The sequence below is a fragment of the Molothrus aeneus genome, chromosome 31 (genome assembly GCF_037042795.1).
Source record: "Molothrus aeneus isolate 106 chromosome 31, BPBGC_Maene_1.0, whole genome shotgun sequence".
NCBI lineage: Eukaryota > Metazoa > Chordata > Aves > Passeriformes > Icteridae > Molothrus > Molothrus aeneus.
The window spans coordinates 825,366-842,302 of record NC_089676.1 but is presented as its reverse complement, the minus strand read 5'-3'; the positions used below and the strand labels follow the sequence as shown (position 1 = coordinate 842,302).

At 55.6% G+C, this 16,937-nt stretch overlaps 1 protein-coding gene across 1 annotated transcript; it reads right to left on the bottom strand.

The window, feature by feature from the left end:
* Positions 1-1,788: 1,788 nt before the first annotated feature.
* Positions 1,789-13,928, bottom strand: RHBG (Rh family B glycoprotein). Its single transcript, XM_066567914.1, has 10 exons — positions 13,748-13,928; positions 10,272-10,458; positions 8,215-8,365; positions 6,887-7,040; positions 6,438-6,604; positions 5,343-5,480; positions 5,085-5,218; positions 4,754-4,875; positions 3,542-3,615; positions 1,789-2,262 (listed from the first exon to the last, which is right to left on the bottom strand). The coding sequence occupies exons 1-10, from the start codon at positions 13,926-13,928 to the stop codon at positions 2,194-2,196; spliced, it is 1,377 nt and encodes a 458-aa protein (XP_066424011.1). The 3' UTR covers positions 1,789-2,193.
* Between the last annotated feature and the right edge of the window lie 3,009 nt (positions 13,929-16,937).

Genomic DNA, 16,937 nt, shown 5'->3' with positions numbered 1-16,937 from the left:
TCAGGGTTCTGCAGGGGGATTTGGGCTCTGCAGGGTCAGGGTTCTGCAGGGGGATTTGGGTTCTGCAGGGGGATGTGGGCTCTGCAGGGGGATTTGGGTTCTGTAGGGGGATTTTGGGTCAGGGTTCTGCAGGGGGATGTGGGGTCTGTGGGGGGATGTGGGTTCAGGGCTCTGCAAGGGGATGTGGGCTCTGCAGGGGATTTGGGTTCAGGGCTCTGCAGGGGGATTTGGGTTCTGCAGGGGATTTGGGTTCAGGGCTCTGCAGGGTCAGGGCTCTGCAGGGGGATTTGGGTTCTGCAGGGGGATGTGGGCTCTGCAGGGGGATTTGGGGCCATGGTTCTCCAGCTCAGGCCAGGGGTGATGAGCACCAGCCCTGCTGCACCCGCGTCTCCCTCCTCGTGTCACACGGATGTGGGGACAGGGACGTGTCCTCCCCTGCCCCCTGAGGCAGGAGTGGGGCTGCAGTCCCTGCAGGGCCCTTCCTCAGGGCCTGCAGCAGCAGCAGGAACGCGTGACCCAATTCCCTGCCTTTTGTCATGGAATTTCAGTGACACCAAGGCCTTTAATGTGCTGATTTCACCATTTTCTGTGCGGGACAACGAAAGTGGGGAAAGTTTAAAGTGATAGTTTGATTTATATCAAAGCAAGATGTTTTGACTTCCTGCTGTGTTTTAAAGTGACGTTTTAGGACCATCTTAATAATTTCATTAATGCATTGAATTCATGAAATTTTGTCCTTTTGAAATTTTGTCCTCCTTTTGTCCAATCAGTTAAAGGAAACCCATGTACTTCAACAGCAGCAGATAACAGAACAAGACGGTCCCACCTGTGGCTACCAAGCATTTTCCCCAAACTTTTCTGTGCTGGCCCTGCACCCCCTGTCCCCTTTGGGGCTGTGTCCCCTCCTCAGGGATGGTGGCACTGGCAGCTGGGCACACCTGTGCCCGCAGGAATCCCACATGGTGGGTGCCAGTCTGGCACAGGAGGTGTGAAAGCGTCTGGCAGCCACTCCAGGCTCGTGGGAGATGGGACCCCAAGGTGTCCCCCCCATTGGGGACCCCCAGCATGGCCCCTCTAGGAGTCCTCTGGGGCTGTGGCCCTGCTCCAGTCACTGCAGGGCTCTCTGTGGGTTCCAGAGTGTTCCAGAGTGTTCCAATCTGCTCCCAGGGGGGTGGGAGCCCCTTTGTGGGGGATTTGGGGCTGGGGTTCTGCAGGGGGATGTGGGATTTGGGTCCTGCAGGGCAGGGTCTGCATGGGGATGTGGGATTGGGGTCTGCAGGGGGATGTGGGATTGGGGTCTGCAGGGTCAGGGTCTGCATGGGGATGTGGGATTGGGGTTCTTCAGGGGGATTTGGGGCTGGGGTTCTGCAGGGGGATTTGGGGTTGGGGTTCTGCAGGGGGATGTGGGGTTGGGGTCTGCAGGGCAGGGTCTGCATGGGGATGTGGGATTGGGGTCCTGCAGGGTCAGGGTCTGCAGGGGGATGTGGGGTTGGGGTTCTGCAGGGTCAGGGTTCTGCAGGGGGATGTGGGATTGGGGTCCTGCAGGGTCAGGGTCTGCATGGGGATGTGGGGTCAGGGTCTGCAGGAGATGTGGGATTTGGGTTCTGCAGGAGATGTGGGATTTGGGTTCTGCAGGGGATGTGGGATTGGGGTTCTGGTGTCCTGGGGCTGCAGTGGCCACAGGAGCATCTCTGTCACAGCAGGGCTGAGTGCTGGGGGTGTTTCTGTGTTGAGAGGAGTCCTTGGTGCAGAGCTGGGCAGGTGCTGTGAGAATTCAGGGGCAAATCCTGAAGTTACAAAAAAAATCCATATATTTTAATTGCTATGTGCACAAATATCTCTACAAAGTCTTTGCTGCTTTCTGTTCAGCCTCCTGGGCCCGTTCCCCAGCACAGTCATCCCTCCTCTCCCCATTGCCTTCCTCCAGAGAGCAGCTGATGGGGAAACTGAGGCAAGGAGCAGCGAGGGGGAGTGGCTGAGCCAAGCCTGGACACCCTGAGGTGACCCTGGCAGCTCCCACAGCAAGCACAGGGATCCTGCAGCTCCTCTTCACCCTGCAGAGGCCTGTGGACACCCAGCTGCTCCCAAAACGTTTGGCTGGCTCCTGATGGAAGGTTCAGGCTGCCAGAACCAACAGGCACTGGCCATGGCACACCCCTGGTGGTGCAGGACCTCAGAGGGGGTTTGGGGTCATCACACCAAGGTGCTGCTGCCCAGCTCCTCCTTTCCACTTGCACTGGGGTCAGATCCTTCCTCAGGCACCTGCACAGAGACAAGAGAGGGGCAGAAATGGGCCCTGCACAGAGACGAGAGAGGGGCAGAAATGGGCCCTGCACAGAGGGGCAGAAATGGGCCCTGCACAGAGACAAGAGAGGGGCAGAAATGGGCCCTGCTCAGAGACAAGAGAGGGGCAGAAATGGGCCCTGCACAGAGGGGCAGAAATGGGCCCTGCTCCAGAGACAAGAAAGGGGCAGAAATGGGCCCTGCACAGAGACAAGAGAGGGGCAGAAATGGGCCCTGCACCAGAGACAAGAGGGGGCAGAAATGGGCCCTGCACCAGGGACAAGAGAGGGGCAGAAATGGGCCCTGCACAGAGACAAGAGAGGGGCAGAAATGGGCCCTGAAGAAGAGACGAGAGAGGGACAGAAATGGGCCCTGCACAGAGACGAGAGAGGAGCAGAAATGGGCCCTGCTCAGAGACAAGAGAGGGGCAGAAATGGGCCCTGCACAGAGACAAGAGAGGGGCAGAAATGGGCCATGCACCAGAGACAAGAGAGGGGCAGAAATGGGCCCTGCACAGAGACAAGAGAGGGGCAGAAATGGGCCATGCACAGAGGGGCAGAAATGGGCCCTGCAGAAGGGACGAGAGAGGGGCAGAAATGGGCCCTGCACAGAGGGGCAGAAATGGGCCCTGCTCAGAAACAAGAGAGGAGCAGAAATGGGCCCTGCTCAGAGACAAAAGAGGGGCAGAAATGGGCCCTGCACAGAGGGGCAGAAATGGGCCCTGCACAGAGGGGCAGAAATGGGCCCTGCTCAGAGACAAAAGAGGGGCAGAAATGGACCCTGCTCAGAGACAAAAGAGGGGCAGAAATGGGCCCTGCACAGAGGGGCAGAAATGGGCCCTGCACAGAGATAAGAGAGGAGCAGAAATGGGCCCTGCTCAGGGCAGATTTGGGCTGCGTGGGGGCTCAGCTTCCACCAGGAAGGTTTAGATGGAATATGGGGGAAATTCTTTCACTGGAATTGTCCAGCGCTGGCACAGGCTGCCCAGGGGAGTGGTAAAGTCTCCATCCCTGGAAGGGTTTAACAAATTTTTGGGGACATGGTTTAGTGGTGGCCTCAGCAGCAGACGAACGGTTGGAGCTGGTGCTTTTAGAGGGCACCTAAAACGAGTCAGGGATTCTCTGAGTCCATGGCCAGGGGCATTTACTGCAGCTCTCCTAAATGCTGCTGCAAGAGGAGGGAGCTTGGGGGAAATATCCAACCCCTGCCACTGCTTGAGACCCAAAACCCCTTTTTACCAACAATTCCGCAGCTTTACCTCCCGCAAGCCGGGGTTCTCCTTGTACTGCGCGGCCGGGCAGCACCTCAGCACGTTCATTTTCAGGAGGGCTCCTGAGGACACCCAAAGCCGGGCGAGGGCGTCTGAGAGCGGGGCGGCCGCTGCCCGGGCTTCCCCTGACATCTAGCGGCGGCAGCGGCGGCACCGGGGCAGCGGGGGAACCGGGACTGGAGGGAACCGGGAACCAGAACCGGGGGGAACGGGACTGGGAGGAACCGGGAACCATCACCGGGGGGAGACGGGACTGGGGGGAACCAGGAACCAGTACCGGGGGGAGACGGGAGCGGGGGGAACCGGGAAGCAGCACCTCGGGGCACCGGGACTGGGGGGAAACCGGGAACCAGCACCGGGGGGAGACGGGAGCGGGAGGAACCGGGGGGAACCGGGAACCAGCACCGGGGGGAGACGGGAGCGGGAGGAACCGGGACAGGGGGCGGGGGGAGTCGGGGGGAACCGGGACTGGAGGGAGTCAGGAGAGGGGGGAGCCGGGATCGGGGGGTGCCGGGGGGAACCGGGAACCGGGGGAGCAGGGGGGAACCGGGAGCCGGGACGAGCCGGGACTGGGGGAAACCGGGACCGGGGGGAGCGGGAGGGAGCCAGGAGCGGGGGAACCGGGAGCCTGGACTAGGGGGAACCGGGGGGAAACGGGATCAGGAGGAGCCGGGGGGAGCCGGGATCGGGGGGAGCCGGGACCAGAGGGGAGCCGGAGGGAACCGGGAGCGGGGGGGAGCCGGGATCGGGAGGAACCGGGATCGGGAGGAACCGGGGGCATCCGGGACCGCGGGGTGCCGGGGGGAAGCGGGAGCCGGGACCGGGGGGCGCACGGATCTGGGGAAAGCCTCAAGCCCGAGGGGAGCCCCGGACACAGAGAGGAGCACAGAATAGGGGGGCATGGAATGGGGAGGAACACAGAGCAGAGGGAGCACAGACCCGGGGGAGCACGGACTCGGGGGGACCCCCGGCCAGAGGGGAGTAAAGCCCCATGGATGGCCCCGGCCCCACAAGGGAACCCCAGCCCCAAGGGGAGCCCCGATCTCCGCTGGGTTTGCCCAGTGCTGAGCACCCCTGGGCTCTGCCCGGCCTGCCTGATGGGGATGCTTTGCTTTGGGGCTGCTCCTGCCCTTTTCCCCAAACCCATCCATTCCCTGCCCCTCACGCCCTCCATCCCTCTGTGCTGGAGGCAAAACTCACCCGTGATGCAGCCCCCGAGCGTTGCAAGCAGCAGGGTGAGGGGCAGGGCACCGAGCTGCATGAGTGCTTGGTCAGTGACTGTCCGGCTGCCCTGGGCCACCAGTGGGAATACCAGCTCCAGCCTGCATGCCAGAGAGGAGACGGGCTTTGGGGAGCTGGTTTGTTTGGGGAGTTTGCTGATTTGGGGAGCTTTGTTTGGCTCACAGCTCTGGGTAATGGCTCCTAAAGCGCTGCTGTAACAGGGGAGTGGAGCAGCCCTGATCTCAGGGGTTCTGGTGGCCCCAGCTTGGTGCATCAAGGCACTGGCATCCCCAGTTCTGGCTCCTCTCACCTGTAACCAAAAGTGTCTGCGGTGGCCAGCAGCGTCAGCAGCGTCCCCAGCAGGGCCCCCAGCACCCCGGGCAGCCCGTGGGTGTTGTGAACCCCACAGGTGTCCTGGATTTTCAGCTTGGAGTGTAGAACGGGCTGGGGAGAGCACAGGGGAGAGCTGGTGGTGGGCTGGAGCCTCCGGGGGGGCCGTGGTTCAGCCCTGTGTTTGCAGGTTTGGGAGCAGATCCCCGCGCTGGGATCAGCATCCTTGGGGACTCACCGTGAAGAATCTGAAGCCAAGGGAGGAGATGAGGCCAACCAGAAACCCTGCGATGAGGGCACCAAAGGGGGTGAGCAGCATCTCCCCAGCCATGCCCATCACGGCCATGGCAGCCAGGGTGGCATCCTGGATCTGAACCTGATGGAACAGGACATGGTCAGGGGAAGTGGCTCCATGGAGAGCACCAGCAGGGGACTGGGAGGGGGGGGTTGTCTTCCTCAAATTGGTGTAGCCAGGATATTTTCTAAAAAACCCTTTCCTTAGGATTTTTCTTTCTGAGAAACTGAGAGGCCTCAGGAACAAAATGCAAACAATGGTTATCTGCTGCTGTGGGATGCCACAGGTGCATCTGGGATTGGGCTCATGTGGTTGTTTCTAATTAATGGCCAATCACAGCTCAGCTGGCTCAGACTCTCTGTCCAAGCCACAAACCTTTGTTATTCATTCCTTCCTTTTCTATTCTTAGCCAGCCTTCTGGTGAAATCCTTTCTTCTATTCTTTTGGTATAGTTTTATTATAATATGTGACAGTGTTCACAGGGGTCTCAGGTTGAGGGAAGAGATGAGGATCTGACTCCATGTTTCAGAAGGCTTGATTTATTATTTTATGATATATATTACATTAAAACTATACTAAAAGAAGAGAAGAAAGGATTTCATCAGAAGGCTGGCTAAGAATAGAAGAAGAAAGAATGATAACAAAGGCTTGTGGCTCGGCTCTCTGAGCCAGCTGGGCTGTGATTGGCCATTAATTAGAAACAATCACATGAGACCAATCACAGATCCACCTGTTGCATTCCACAGCAGCAGATAACCATTGTTTGCATTTTGTTCCTGAGGCCTCTCAGTTTCTCAGAAAGAAAAATCCTAAGGAAAGGATTTTCCATAAAAGATGTCTGCGACAATAATAAAAGCCTTCATCAAGCCTTCTGAAACATGGAGTCAGATCCTCATCTCTTCCCTCATCCTCAGACCCCTGTGAACACCATCACAAATTGGTCCTTAATGAGTCTAACAGGCCTCCCCTTTTGCCCTGGGTGTGTTCAGGCCTATTCCTACAGGGCAGGATGTGGGTTTGTCCCAGGAGAGGACCTACCAGCCTTGGGGTGCTCTCCTCGTAGAGGACAGGAGAGAGGATGAAGGTGGACACGGTGCTTGCCACCAGTGAAAAGTAGGAGTTGAGCACTGCCCAGTTCTCTGCGTTGTGGTGGACAGTGGTGGTGGAGATGGAGCTGGGCCAGAAGATCCACAGGTAGATGGTTCCTGCAGGGAATAGAACAGGTCTTGGTGCTGGAGCTGATCCCTCGTGGGACAGAAAGTTCCTGTGAGGGCCAAGAGACGCACGTGGCCACAAGGGAGGTGCAGGCAGAACACAAGGAAAAGGTTTTTCTAGAAGAGGGTGGTGCAGGCCCAGACAGGTCCCTGGGGAGGTGCAGGACATCTGGCCTTGATGTTTGCAGCAATTTCCTGGTCAAAGCCACACCCTCAGACTGGTGACAACCCTTCCACCAGCAGCTGTAGGGGCTGTAGATTCGAGCTCCATACCAACCACAGCAAAGGCACCCGTCTGGTGCCCCTTATCCTGCTGCTCTTCCCTCTTGCTCTTGTCCTTGTGGGGCTGGTACAGGAGCCGTGAAACCATCAGGCCAAAGTAAGCACCAAAGGTGTGCACGGTCAAGGAGCCTCCTGTGTCGCTCACCTGGGGAGTGCAGAAAATGGGGAAAGTGTGTGCAGGAACTGAGGTGATGTGGAAAGCCAGGGCAGCACTGGGAATGTTCCTCTGTCTGCTCTGGGGTGCCCTGACCCCCAGGGCAGCACTGACTCTGACCCTCATCCATGGAGAAAGTTTCCTGGACTTCAAAATAGACTGGAATCCACAAAAGTGTGAAATAGATTATAGAGAGCAGTGTAGGTGGATCACTGGGTGAGAAACTGAGGGTTTGGGGTTTTTAGTGTGCAAGATGGAGGGCACAGGGTGTCATCCTGGGTTTCTTCTTCCTTCTTCTTCATGGGTTGGGGTGGCATTTTGTAATTGGGCAGAAAAGTCCTCATTGTGGGGTCTTTGGGATCAGATATTGGGTTAAAAGGGAAAATAATTATAAACCGGATAGTTTATTCTTAAAAGACCTTGTGACAAGAGATTGTTGGCCAATTTGTGCCTTCTAATGAAAAGCTGACCAATTCATGGTTGTGAGACTGTTTTACTGATAAGAAATAACAAACACCTGAGTGTGAACATGAGTTACTGTCTCAAGTGCCTTCAATACAGACCCAACAAACAGGAAACCAACAACAACCAGTGCAAATACTGCAGCAGGGTGAGGGATTTGCCTCTCCAGATGAGGCAGAACTTGCCATGAGGAGCCCAAACCCAGGGCCACTCCCCTTCTGGTGGCTCCCCAGCCAGTGACTCACCCTCATGAGACTGAGCAGGATGAATTCATTGAGGGTGCACAGGGTGACTTCCAGCATTTTGTAATTGGGCAGAAAAGTCCTCATTGCGGGGTCTTTGGGATCAGTTATTGGGTTAAAAGGCTAAATAATCCAGGTGTCATTTCTTAATTGGATAGTTTAGTCTTAAAGGACCTTGGAACAAGAGATTGTTGGCCAATTTGTGCCTTCTAATGAAAAGCTGCCCAGCTCACAGTTTTTTTACTGTGACAAATAATAAACTGATAACAAATAATAAACACCTAAATCCAAATATGAATTGCTGTCTCAAGTGCCTTCAACCCAGATCCAGGAAACAACTGAGACCTCCAAACCAGTGCAAATACTGCAGCAGGGTGAGGGATTTGCCTCTCCAGATGAGGCAGAACGTGCCATGAGGAGCCCAAACCCAGGGCCGCTCCCTCTCGCAGTGGGTGACTCACCCCCATGAGACTGAGCAGGATGAATTCATTGAGGGTGCACAGGGTGACTTCCAGCAGGGCCAGCAGCAGCATCTGCACAGGGTTCACCCTGCCCAGAAGAGCTCCAGTGGAGATCAGAACAGCTGCGGTGCAGAAATCAGCTCTGACCAGGCTGGGAAGGAGAGGAAGAGTGTGGGATGAGCACAGGGATGAGCACAGGGGCTGGGGAGAGCTGGGAGGGATCAGGAGCTGAGCAGGCAGAGCCCTGTGGTGCTGGTGACACAGGGATGGCTGGGCTTGAGGCAGGCGAGGGCCAGAGCGCGCCCCTAAATCCCTTGGCAGTGCTCACACAGCCCTTGCCAGGGTGGGATGTTGGGAAGGATGAAAGTTTGACAAGAAAGTCTCAAGAATTTGGCAAGAAGAGCTGAAGGAGTGCTGGGCCTTCCTCCTGAGAGCTGCTCCTTGCTTTCTGGAGGGGAATTCTTTACAGCTTTGACCTTCTCCATGCCCAGTTTTGGTTTGGGCTCTTTCAGAGGACACCCCTCACCTCTGCTGGGGCAGAAAAGGAGCCTCCTCTGCACTCTTCAGGTGCTCAAAGTGCCCAGACAGGCAGGAAATGGCCCCATCCCTTTCAGCCCAAAGCCTGGAGCACTGCTGGGCTCTCAGGTCACAGTGGGGACACAGGAGGTGGCTCTTTGCTCACCTGGGGAACTTCAGTTGCCCATTAGAGAATGAGCACAAAACCCTTCAGGAATCACCTTCCCCATGGCTGGAGCTGCTCAGTTCTTCCCCAAACCCTGACAGAGACAGGGGGGAACCATCATCTCCTGCACCCTGGCGTGAGTTGGGTGTTCCAGGCTGCTCCAGTGGGGTGGGGAAGTGCTCAGAGGGGAAAATGTCTGGGTTTGGACACAAACACCCCAAACCCAGGCGAGCCTCAGCAGCCAGCAATGACCCCAGCACTATTTTGTGTTGGGAAGGATGAGAGTTTGACAGGAAAGTCTCACAGATCTGTGTGCTTGGCAGAAAGATTTTAAATGTAGAGTCTGATGAAGGAATAGAGATGGAAGCAAGTTTTGATACAGAAGAAAAGAATTGCAGAGCCAGTCTGACTGGATAACCAAGGAGGCCAAGGGTATTTTATGTTAGTTGGAAGGGTTTTTATGGCTTAGAGCAAAGGATAAACCCACCTCAGACAAGAAGATGTTTTTACCAAGCAGAAAGATAGCACAGGCAAACAAGGCAGCAAAGTTGCGAATAGAAAAAAAGTCTCAGAATTTTCCACTGCAAGAAAACTGAAAAACAACTTCTGGCTTAAACTGTAATGTACTGACTGTTAGTGATTGGAGAACAACAACATGAATATGGTAATTATAGCAGTTATGATGGGCTAGAGATAAAAGTTAAGGTAGAGATTGGTTCTACTGTGTGAAGATGCTCAGCAGAGAAAAGTTTATAATGCAATGTAACCAAAAGGAAAGTTTTTAATGCATTGTAACCAAAAGAAAAGTTTATAATGCATTGTAACCAAACAAAAGTATCTAATGCAGTGTAACCAAAGAAAAGTTTATAATGCATTGTAACCAAAAGAAAAGTTAATAATGCATTGCAACAAAAAGGAAAGTTTATAATGCATTGTAACCAAAAGGAAAGTTTATGATGCATTGTAACCAAAAGGAAAGTTTATAATGCATTGTAACCAAAAGGAAAGTTTATAATGCATTGTAACCAAAACCAAAGGGTCTCCAGGCCTGCCTGCAGCTGGAGCTGACAGCTGTAGGCACTGTCTCTGCCACCCACGACCCTGGACTGCTGTAACACCTTGGACGGAATAAACTGCATTTTGTATACAATAAACTGCATTTTGGATACAATAAACTGCATTTTGGATACAATAAACTGCATTTTGGAGAGCCACCTGGAGTCCCACATGCCTCATTTAGGCTCTTACAGTGGTATTCAAACCCCGTCCCACTTGTCTGCAAAATCCTCCTCCACAGCAGAGCCCCGAGTTTTACAGAGGAGGGAGCCAGTGTGCCAGGGCTGGGCTGGGGCTCAGCAGCTCCCTCCTGCCTTACCTCTGAGCTCCCACGGAAATTTTGCCGTCGAGGGAGAAGTAAAGCATGCCCTGGATGAGAATCGCCCACTGGATGGAGAAGGCTGTGATGAGGATGATGATGGCAGCGCTGCCCGGCCCACAGCGGCTGAGGAAGGCCACGAGCAGCCCAAAGCTGAGGAGCACCTGGACGTGGACATCCCGAAAGCCTGCCGGGGGAGAGGCACAGGGATGGGTCTGGGGGTGCTGAGGGAGGGCAAACACCCTCGGGATGGTCCCTGAGGGGACCCAGCCAGGGCTGAGACACCCCCGGGCCTGGGGAGCTGAAGCCTCTCTGCACTTGATGTGAGGCTGGAGCCAGGGTGGAGGATTGTGGGGATCTCTGCTGCTCACAGTGACCCCAAGAATAGTTCCAAAGTCTCTTTTCCCAGCCTGGCGCTTGAAGAAGGAGTCAGGGCTCTTCAGTTCTCGCTCTCAAGGTTTTTTATTGTTTCTTATCTATAAAAAATTTTCTCCTGCCCTGCTGAGGCCCAGTTCCAGGCACTCTGCCTGCCCCCAGGGCAGGGTTATGTCTTTATACTAAAAACTACCTGTACAATGTTTACAATTACTTCCCAATACCTATCACCTGTGTTAGACACTGAGCTTCTACTCTAAACCATCCAAAAGTGCCACCATCACAGCAGAAGATGGAGGCCAGGAAGAAGAAGGAGAAAGGCTGGACATGCCCAGTCCCCTCCATCTTGCCTCCTGAACCCCCATTCTAAAAACCCCAAAATCTACTTTTCCACCCTGTGATAACTTCACAATTATTCTACTTAAACTGTCGTGGCTTGCTGATCTTCATCTAAGGTTGGTGACTTGCTCCAGGGGTCAAAATCAAACACACACAGGCATTGTGGGCTCTGTGCCAGGGTCCCTGAGCCCCCTGGCAGGGGTCTGGGCTGCTCAGGACAGCCAGAGGGGTGTCCTGTGTTCCCACAGATCTTCCTTGGAGATCTGCAGTGGGAGTGCCAGGGACAGCCACAGCCACCCCTGCCCGCTGTGACCTGTACAGGGACAGCCACCCCTGCCCACTGTGACCTGCACAGGGACAGCCACCCCTGCCTGCTGTGACCTGCACAGGGACAGCCACCCCTGCCTGCTGTGTACCTGCACAGCCACAGCCACCCCTGCCTGCTGTGTACCAGTACAGGGACAGCCACAGCCACCCCTGCCTGCTGTGACCTGCACAGGGACAGCCACAGCCACCCCTGCCCACTGTGTACCTGTACAGGGACAGCCACAGCCACCCCTGCCTGCTGTCACCTGTACAGGGACAGCCACAGCCACCCCTGCCTGCTGTCACCTGTACAGGGACAGCCACAGCCACCCCTGCCCACTGTGACCTGTACAGGGACAGCCACAGCCACCCCTGCCCACTGTGACCTGTACAGGGACAGCCACCCCTGCCTGCTGTGACCTGCACAGGGACAGCCACAGCCACCCCTGCCTGCTGTGACCTGTACAGGGATAGCCACAGCCACCCCTGCCTGCTGTCACCCTCTGCAGCCTCTCCAAGCCACCCCCTCTGCAGCTGCCCTGTGCAGAAACCTCAGCACATTCACCCCACAGCACAGAAACCTCCTGGGGTGGCCAAGAGATGTCTGCACCCACCAGAGCAGCACCAAAGTGGCTCTGAGATGTCAGCACCCCTGAAGGCATCATGTCCCAGTTCAGGGCATGAGCAGAGAGGAAGGATGAGCAGAGAACTGGGGTCATTCTGGCACCATTTGGTGGCAAAGCAGGGGATGGGGGCCCGGATTCTTGCTCGGGCTGGGCGCCCTTTGCACCTCTCCAGCTGACAGCTGTGGGGCGGGCTGCTCCGTGAGTCACTGCAGGGTGGGGCTCCGTGGGCAGCAGGAACCGGGAGAACCTGCTGCAGCTCCCACCCAGCGGCTCTGCTCCTTCCTCTCTCTCTGCCGGGGCGCTCTGCAGCTCCTGTCCCGCTGCCAACCCTGCCTGTGGCTCAGAAAACCCAGGGGCAGCCCCTGAGCCCGGCAGGAGCTCTGCAGTGATGCCCAGCATGCAGCAGCATGATGCAGACCCCGTTGGCAGCACCCAGGGAGCCAAATCCTCCTTGGAAGGGGCTCGGTGTGAATCTCCTGGCACTGCAAACCTGGCTGGGGAGCTCTGCACACCCTGAAGTGCCAGGAGCAGCTCCCCACCAGGCACAGAATGATGATCCCCAGTTTTTCACTGTGCTCAGTGATCCCTTCTGAGCTCCAGTCCTCCTTGGAAGGGGCTCAGTGTGAATCGCCTGGCACTGCAAACCTGGCTGGGGAACTCTGAAGTGCCAGGAGCAGCTGCTGTGCTCCCCACCAGGCTTGGAATGATGATCCCTTGATTTTCACTGCACTCACACACACCCCAGCCTCAAATTCCCCTTTTTTGCTGCAATTATTTCAGAAATCCCTGCAGCGTGTCTGCTGTACCCCTCTGGGAAGCTCCAGCACCCCAAGCCTGCAGTGCTCTGTGGAAGGGGCTCAGTGAGAACCCAGCAAACCTGGCTGGTCAGTGGGAAGCTCTGAAGTGCCAGGAGCAGCTGCTGTGCTCCCTACCAGGCATGGGATGATGATCCCAATTTTTCACAGAATGAAGAAATGCAGTTTTTCACTGCACTCAGAGATCCCTTCTGAGCTCCAATCCTCCTTGGAAGGGGCTCAGTGTGAACCCCCTGGCTCTACAAACCCCAGCTGAGAAGCTCTGCAGCTCCTGAATTGCCAGAAGCAGCTGCTGTGCTCCCCACCAGGCATGGGATGATGATCCCATTTTTTCATAGAATGAAGAAATGCGGTTTTTCACTGCACTCAGTGATCCCTTCTGAGCTCCACTGCTCTAACACACACCCCAGCCCCAAATTCCCCTCTTTTGCTGCAATTATTTCAGAAATCCTTGCAGCGTGTCTGGGAAGCCCCAGCACCCCAAGCCTGCAGTCCTCTGTGGAAGGGGCTCAGTGAGAACCCAGCAAACCTGGCTGGTCAGTGGGAAGCTCTGAAGTGCCAGGAGCAGCTGCTGTGCTCCCCACCAGGCTTGGAATGATGATCCCTTGATTTTCTCTGCACTCAGTGATCCCTTCTGAGCTCCAATCCTCCTTGGAAGGGGCTCAGTGTGAATCCCCTGGCACTGCAAACCTGGCTGAGAAGCTCTGAAGTACCAGGAGCAGCTGCTGTGCTCCCTGCCAGGCACGGAATGGTGATCCCTTGATTTTCACTGCACTCAGTGATCCCTTCTGAGCTCCACTGCTCTAACACACACCCCAGCCCCAAATTCCCCTCTTTTGCTGCAATTATTTCAGAAATCCCTGCAGCGTGTCTGCTCGACCCCTCTGGGAAGCCCCAGCACCCCAACCTGCAGCTCGACGGTGCCTCTCTGGTATCTCCGGAGTCAGTGCCAGGTCTGCAGGTGACACCCAGCGCCATCCCCTCATCAGAAGGGCTCTGCCATGGGGGTACTCACGGGGCTGCAGCACATTCGGGTCCTGGCTCCTGTGGCTGCAGTTCAGCGTCGGGGGGCACGGCCCGGGGCTGCCCTCGGGGCTGTACCGCACCCACACCGCGAACAGGAGGATGAGGAGGACCTGCAGGAGGAAGCACAGCCCCGAGAACCACAGCCTGGAGGCGGCTGCGTGCTCAGACATGTCGGGGGGCAGGGGAAGCCCTGCCAAGGGGGTGCATGGGGAGGGAGAGCCACGCCGGGGCTGCAAACTCCTCCTGTCGCGGCGGCTGCCAGGTTCTGCTCACCTCCAAGGGACTGCTGGGAGCGGGGCAGCGCTGCCAACACGGAAATTGGGGACTGGATGCCCCGGCACACCTGCACAGGTGGTGATGCCACAGCAGGTGGCTCCAGGCACTGCGCTGGGAACCGTGTGGGCTGTGGGGTGGGGTCGGTGTCGCTCTCTCTGGGCAGCCTCGGGGTCTCTAGCTGGTCACAGTGACCCTGATATTCATTAGAAAGTCTCTTTTCCCAGCCCAGCGATTGAAGAAGGAGTCAGGGCTCTTCATTTCTCTCTCTCAAGGTTGTTTATTGTTTCTTATCTATAAAATTCTTTCTCCTGCCCTGCCGAGGTCCACTTAGCAGGACAGTCCAGGCACTCTGCCTGCCCCAGGGCAGTGTTGTTATCTTTTTATCCTAAAAACTACCTGTACAATGTTTACAATTACTTCCCAATACCTATCACCTGTGTTAGACACTGAGCTTCTACTCTAAACCAATCCAAAAGTGCCACCATCACAGCAGAAGATGGAGGCCAAGAAGAAGAAGAAGAAGAAGGAGAAGAAGGAGAAGAAGGAGAAGAAGAAGGAGAAAGGCTGGGCTTGCCCAGATTCCTCCATCTTGCCCCCTGAAGCCCCATTCTAAAAACCCCCAAAAAAATCAATTTTTCCACTCTGTGATAAATTCACTGTCATTCTACTCAAACTCTTGTGGCTTGTAGCTCCTCACACAAAGCTGGTAATAGTTTCCAGCCCTTGGGGTGGTGTTAGTTTTTTATATTAAAAACTATGCGTACTTTTTTACAATAATTTCCCAATACCTATCACCTGTGTTAGACACTGAGCTTCTACTCTAAACCAATCCAAAAGTGCCACCATCACAGCAGAAGATGGAGGCCAGGAAGAAGAAGGAGAAAGGCTGGACATGCCCAGATCCCTCCATCTTGCCCCCTGAACCCCCATTCTAAAAACCCCAAAAAAATCAAATTTTCCACCCTGTGATAAATTCACTAACATTCTACTTAAACTTTCATGGCTTGTAATCCTTCATGCAAGGTTGGTAGCTGTTTTTTCCAAGGGCTAAATCAAAGGCACAGGGGTCTGGGGCTCTGTGCCAGGGTCTCTGAGCCCCCTGGCAGGGTCTCCAGTCCTCCAGGGCAGCCAGAGGAATTTCCTGGGCTCCCACAGGCAGGAGATGTGGGGGGGATCCATGAGGTTTCTGCCTCTGCATTGCAGAAACACAGTGGGTTTGGGGACTGGGTCAGGCAGAGGAGGTGGAGGGTGATGCCCAAGGGTGGAGGTGCTGGCTCAGCAAAGCTTGGCTCAAATTCCCTGATCAGAAGGAAAAATGAGTGTTCAGGGAGCTTTGGGGCTGAGGTTTCCTGTGGGGACCAGAGGAGAGAAGGAAAATCTGGGTTTTTAAGAACAGGACCAAGGAGCAGAGCCAGAGGCTCCTGCTGGAGCCCAGCCAGGAGCTGGGGGAGCTGAGCCCCAGGGGCTCCTTGGCTTTTCTGTGGCTGCCTCTGCTTCTGCAGAGGTGTTGGCAGAGTGGGTGCAGATCCCAAAAGGGGAGAAAAGGAGACAAGGAGCAGAGAGGTTACACAGTGTGTGTTTGGGAAGTGACTTGGGTGACTCCTTCCCGCAGCGCTGGGCCAAACCCTGAGCTCAGATAAGCAGTGGTGGGCTGGGGTCCTGCCCTGATGCTAACGGGGTGGGGAAGGGGGATGAGTCACTCATGGCAGCCCCTGCAAGTGTTCTGCCTCGGGCTGTGGTTTTCTGAGGGCTGGGGACTGTAACTGGTGCCTTCACTTGGGAAAAAATGTGAGAAACAGCTCGTCTGTGATAGCACAGAGCTGGGAATCAGCATCCTGCAGCCAAGAGCTGCTGCTGGGGGAGAACAGGATGTGCTTCTGCAGCCGTGGGCACAGGAAGTGTGAGGGAGGGAGATGACAGACTCCCCGAAGAGCCCCGGACCCAGCCCATAACCGTGGGCAGCTGCAGGGAGGCGTTTGCAGCGCTGCTGCTCCAGTTTAGCCGGGAGAGCAAAGCCACAGGCGCCTTCTGCTCATCACAGCGATGATCACAAAGCTCGGACCATTCTGAGCTGGAAGAAGCTTCCAGCTCAACCTGCTGCCACCAAAATTGATGTCCCTCCTTGACAAGAGGCTGGGAGCAGTGGGGAGCAGGTGGGGGACGAGGGCACCTTTCACTCAACACAAAGCTCTGACCATTGTGAGCTGGAAGAAGTGTTGGGAAACAGGAAAGCCTTATAAATATGATTGTCTGGCAAAAGATTTTGAGAATATGGAAATTATAAGCGAGATTGAAATGAAAGCAAGCTTTGAGATCCCTCAGTTACTGAACAACTGGAAAACAATGGAAACAAACTGGAAACCACTTGAGTGGTGGGGCAGCCCCCTTGCACAACTCTCCAGAGCCTCAAGGGGTGGGAACACCATCCCTCCATCAGGGAGAGGGGAAATGAAATTAAATTAATTAAATTAACCATTGCCCTGCTGCCTGTGGGCAGCTCAGAGAGCCCCGGCCCAGCACAGGGGGGGGTTTGCCAGGCCAAGAGGCTCCTGGAGCTCGATGCAGACCTGAATTCCCAAAGGGAACCTCACCCCTCCATCAGGGACAGGGAGAGGGGAATAAAATTAACCATTTCCCTGCTGTCTGTGGGCTCAGAGAGCTCCTTCCCAGCACTGGGAGGGCTTTGCCAGCCCAAGAGGTTTTTCCTGAATTCCCAAAGGGAACATCATCCCTCCATCAGGGACAGGGAGAGGGGAATTAAATTAACCATTTCCCTGCTGTCTGTGGGCTCAGAGAGCCCTGTCCCAGCACAGGGGGGGCTTTGCCAGCCCAAGAGGCTGCTGGAGGCCAATGCAGAACTGTCATTTTCCCTGAATTCCCAAAGGGAACATCATCCCTACATC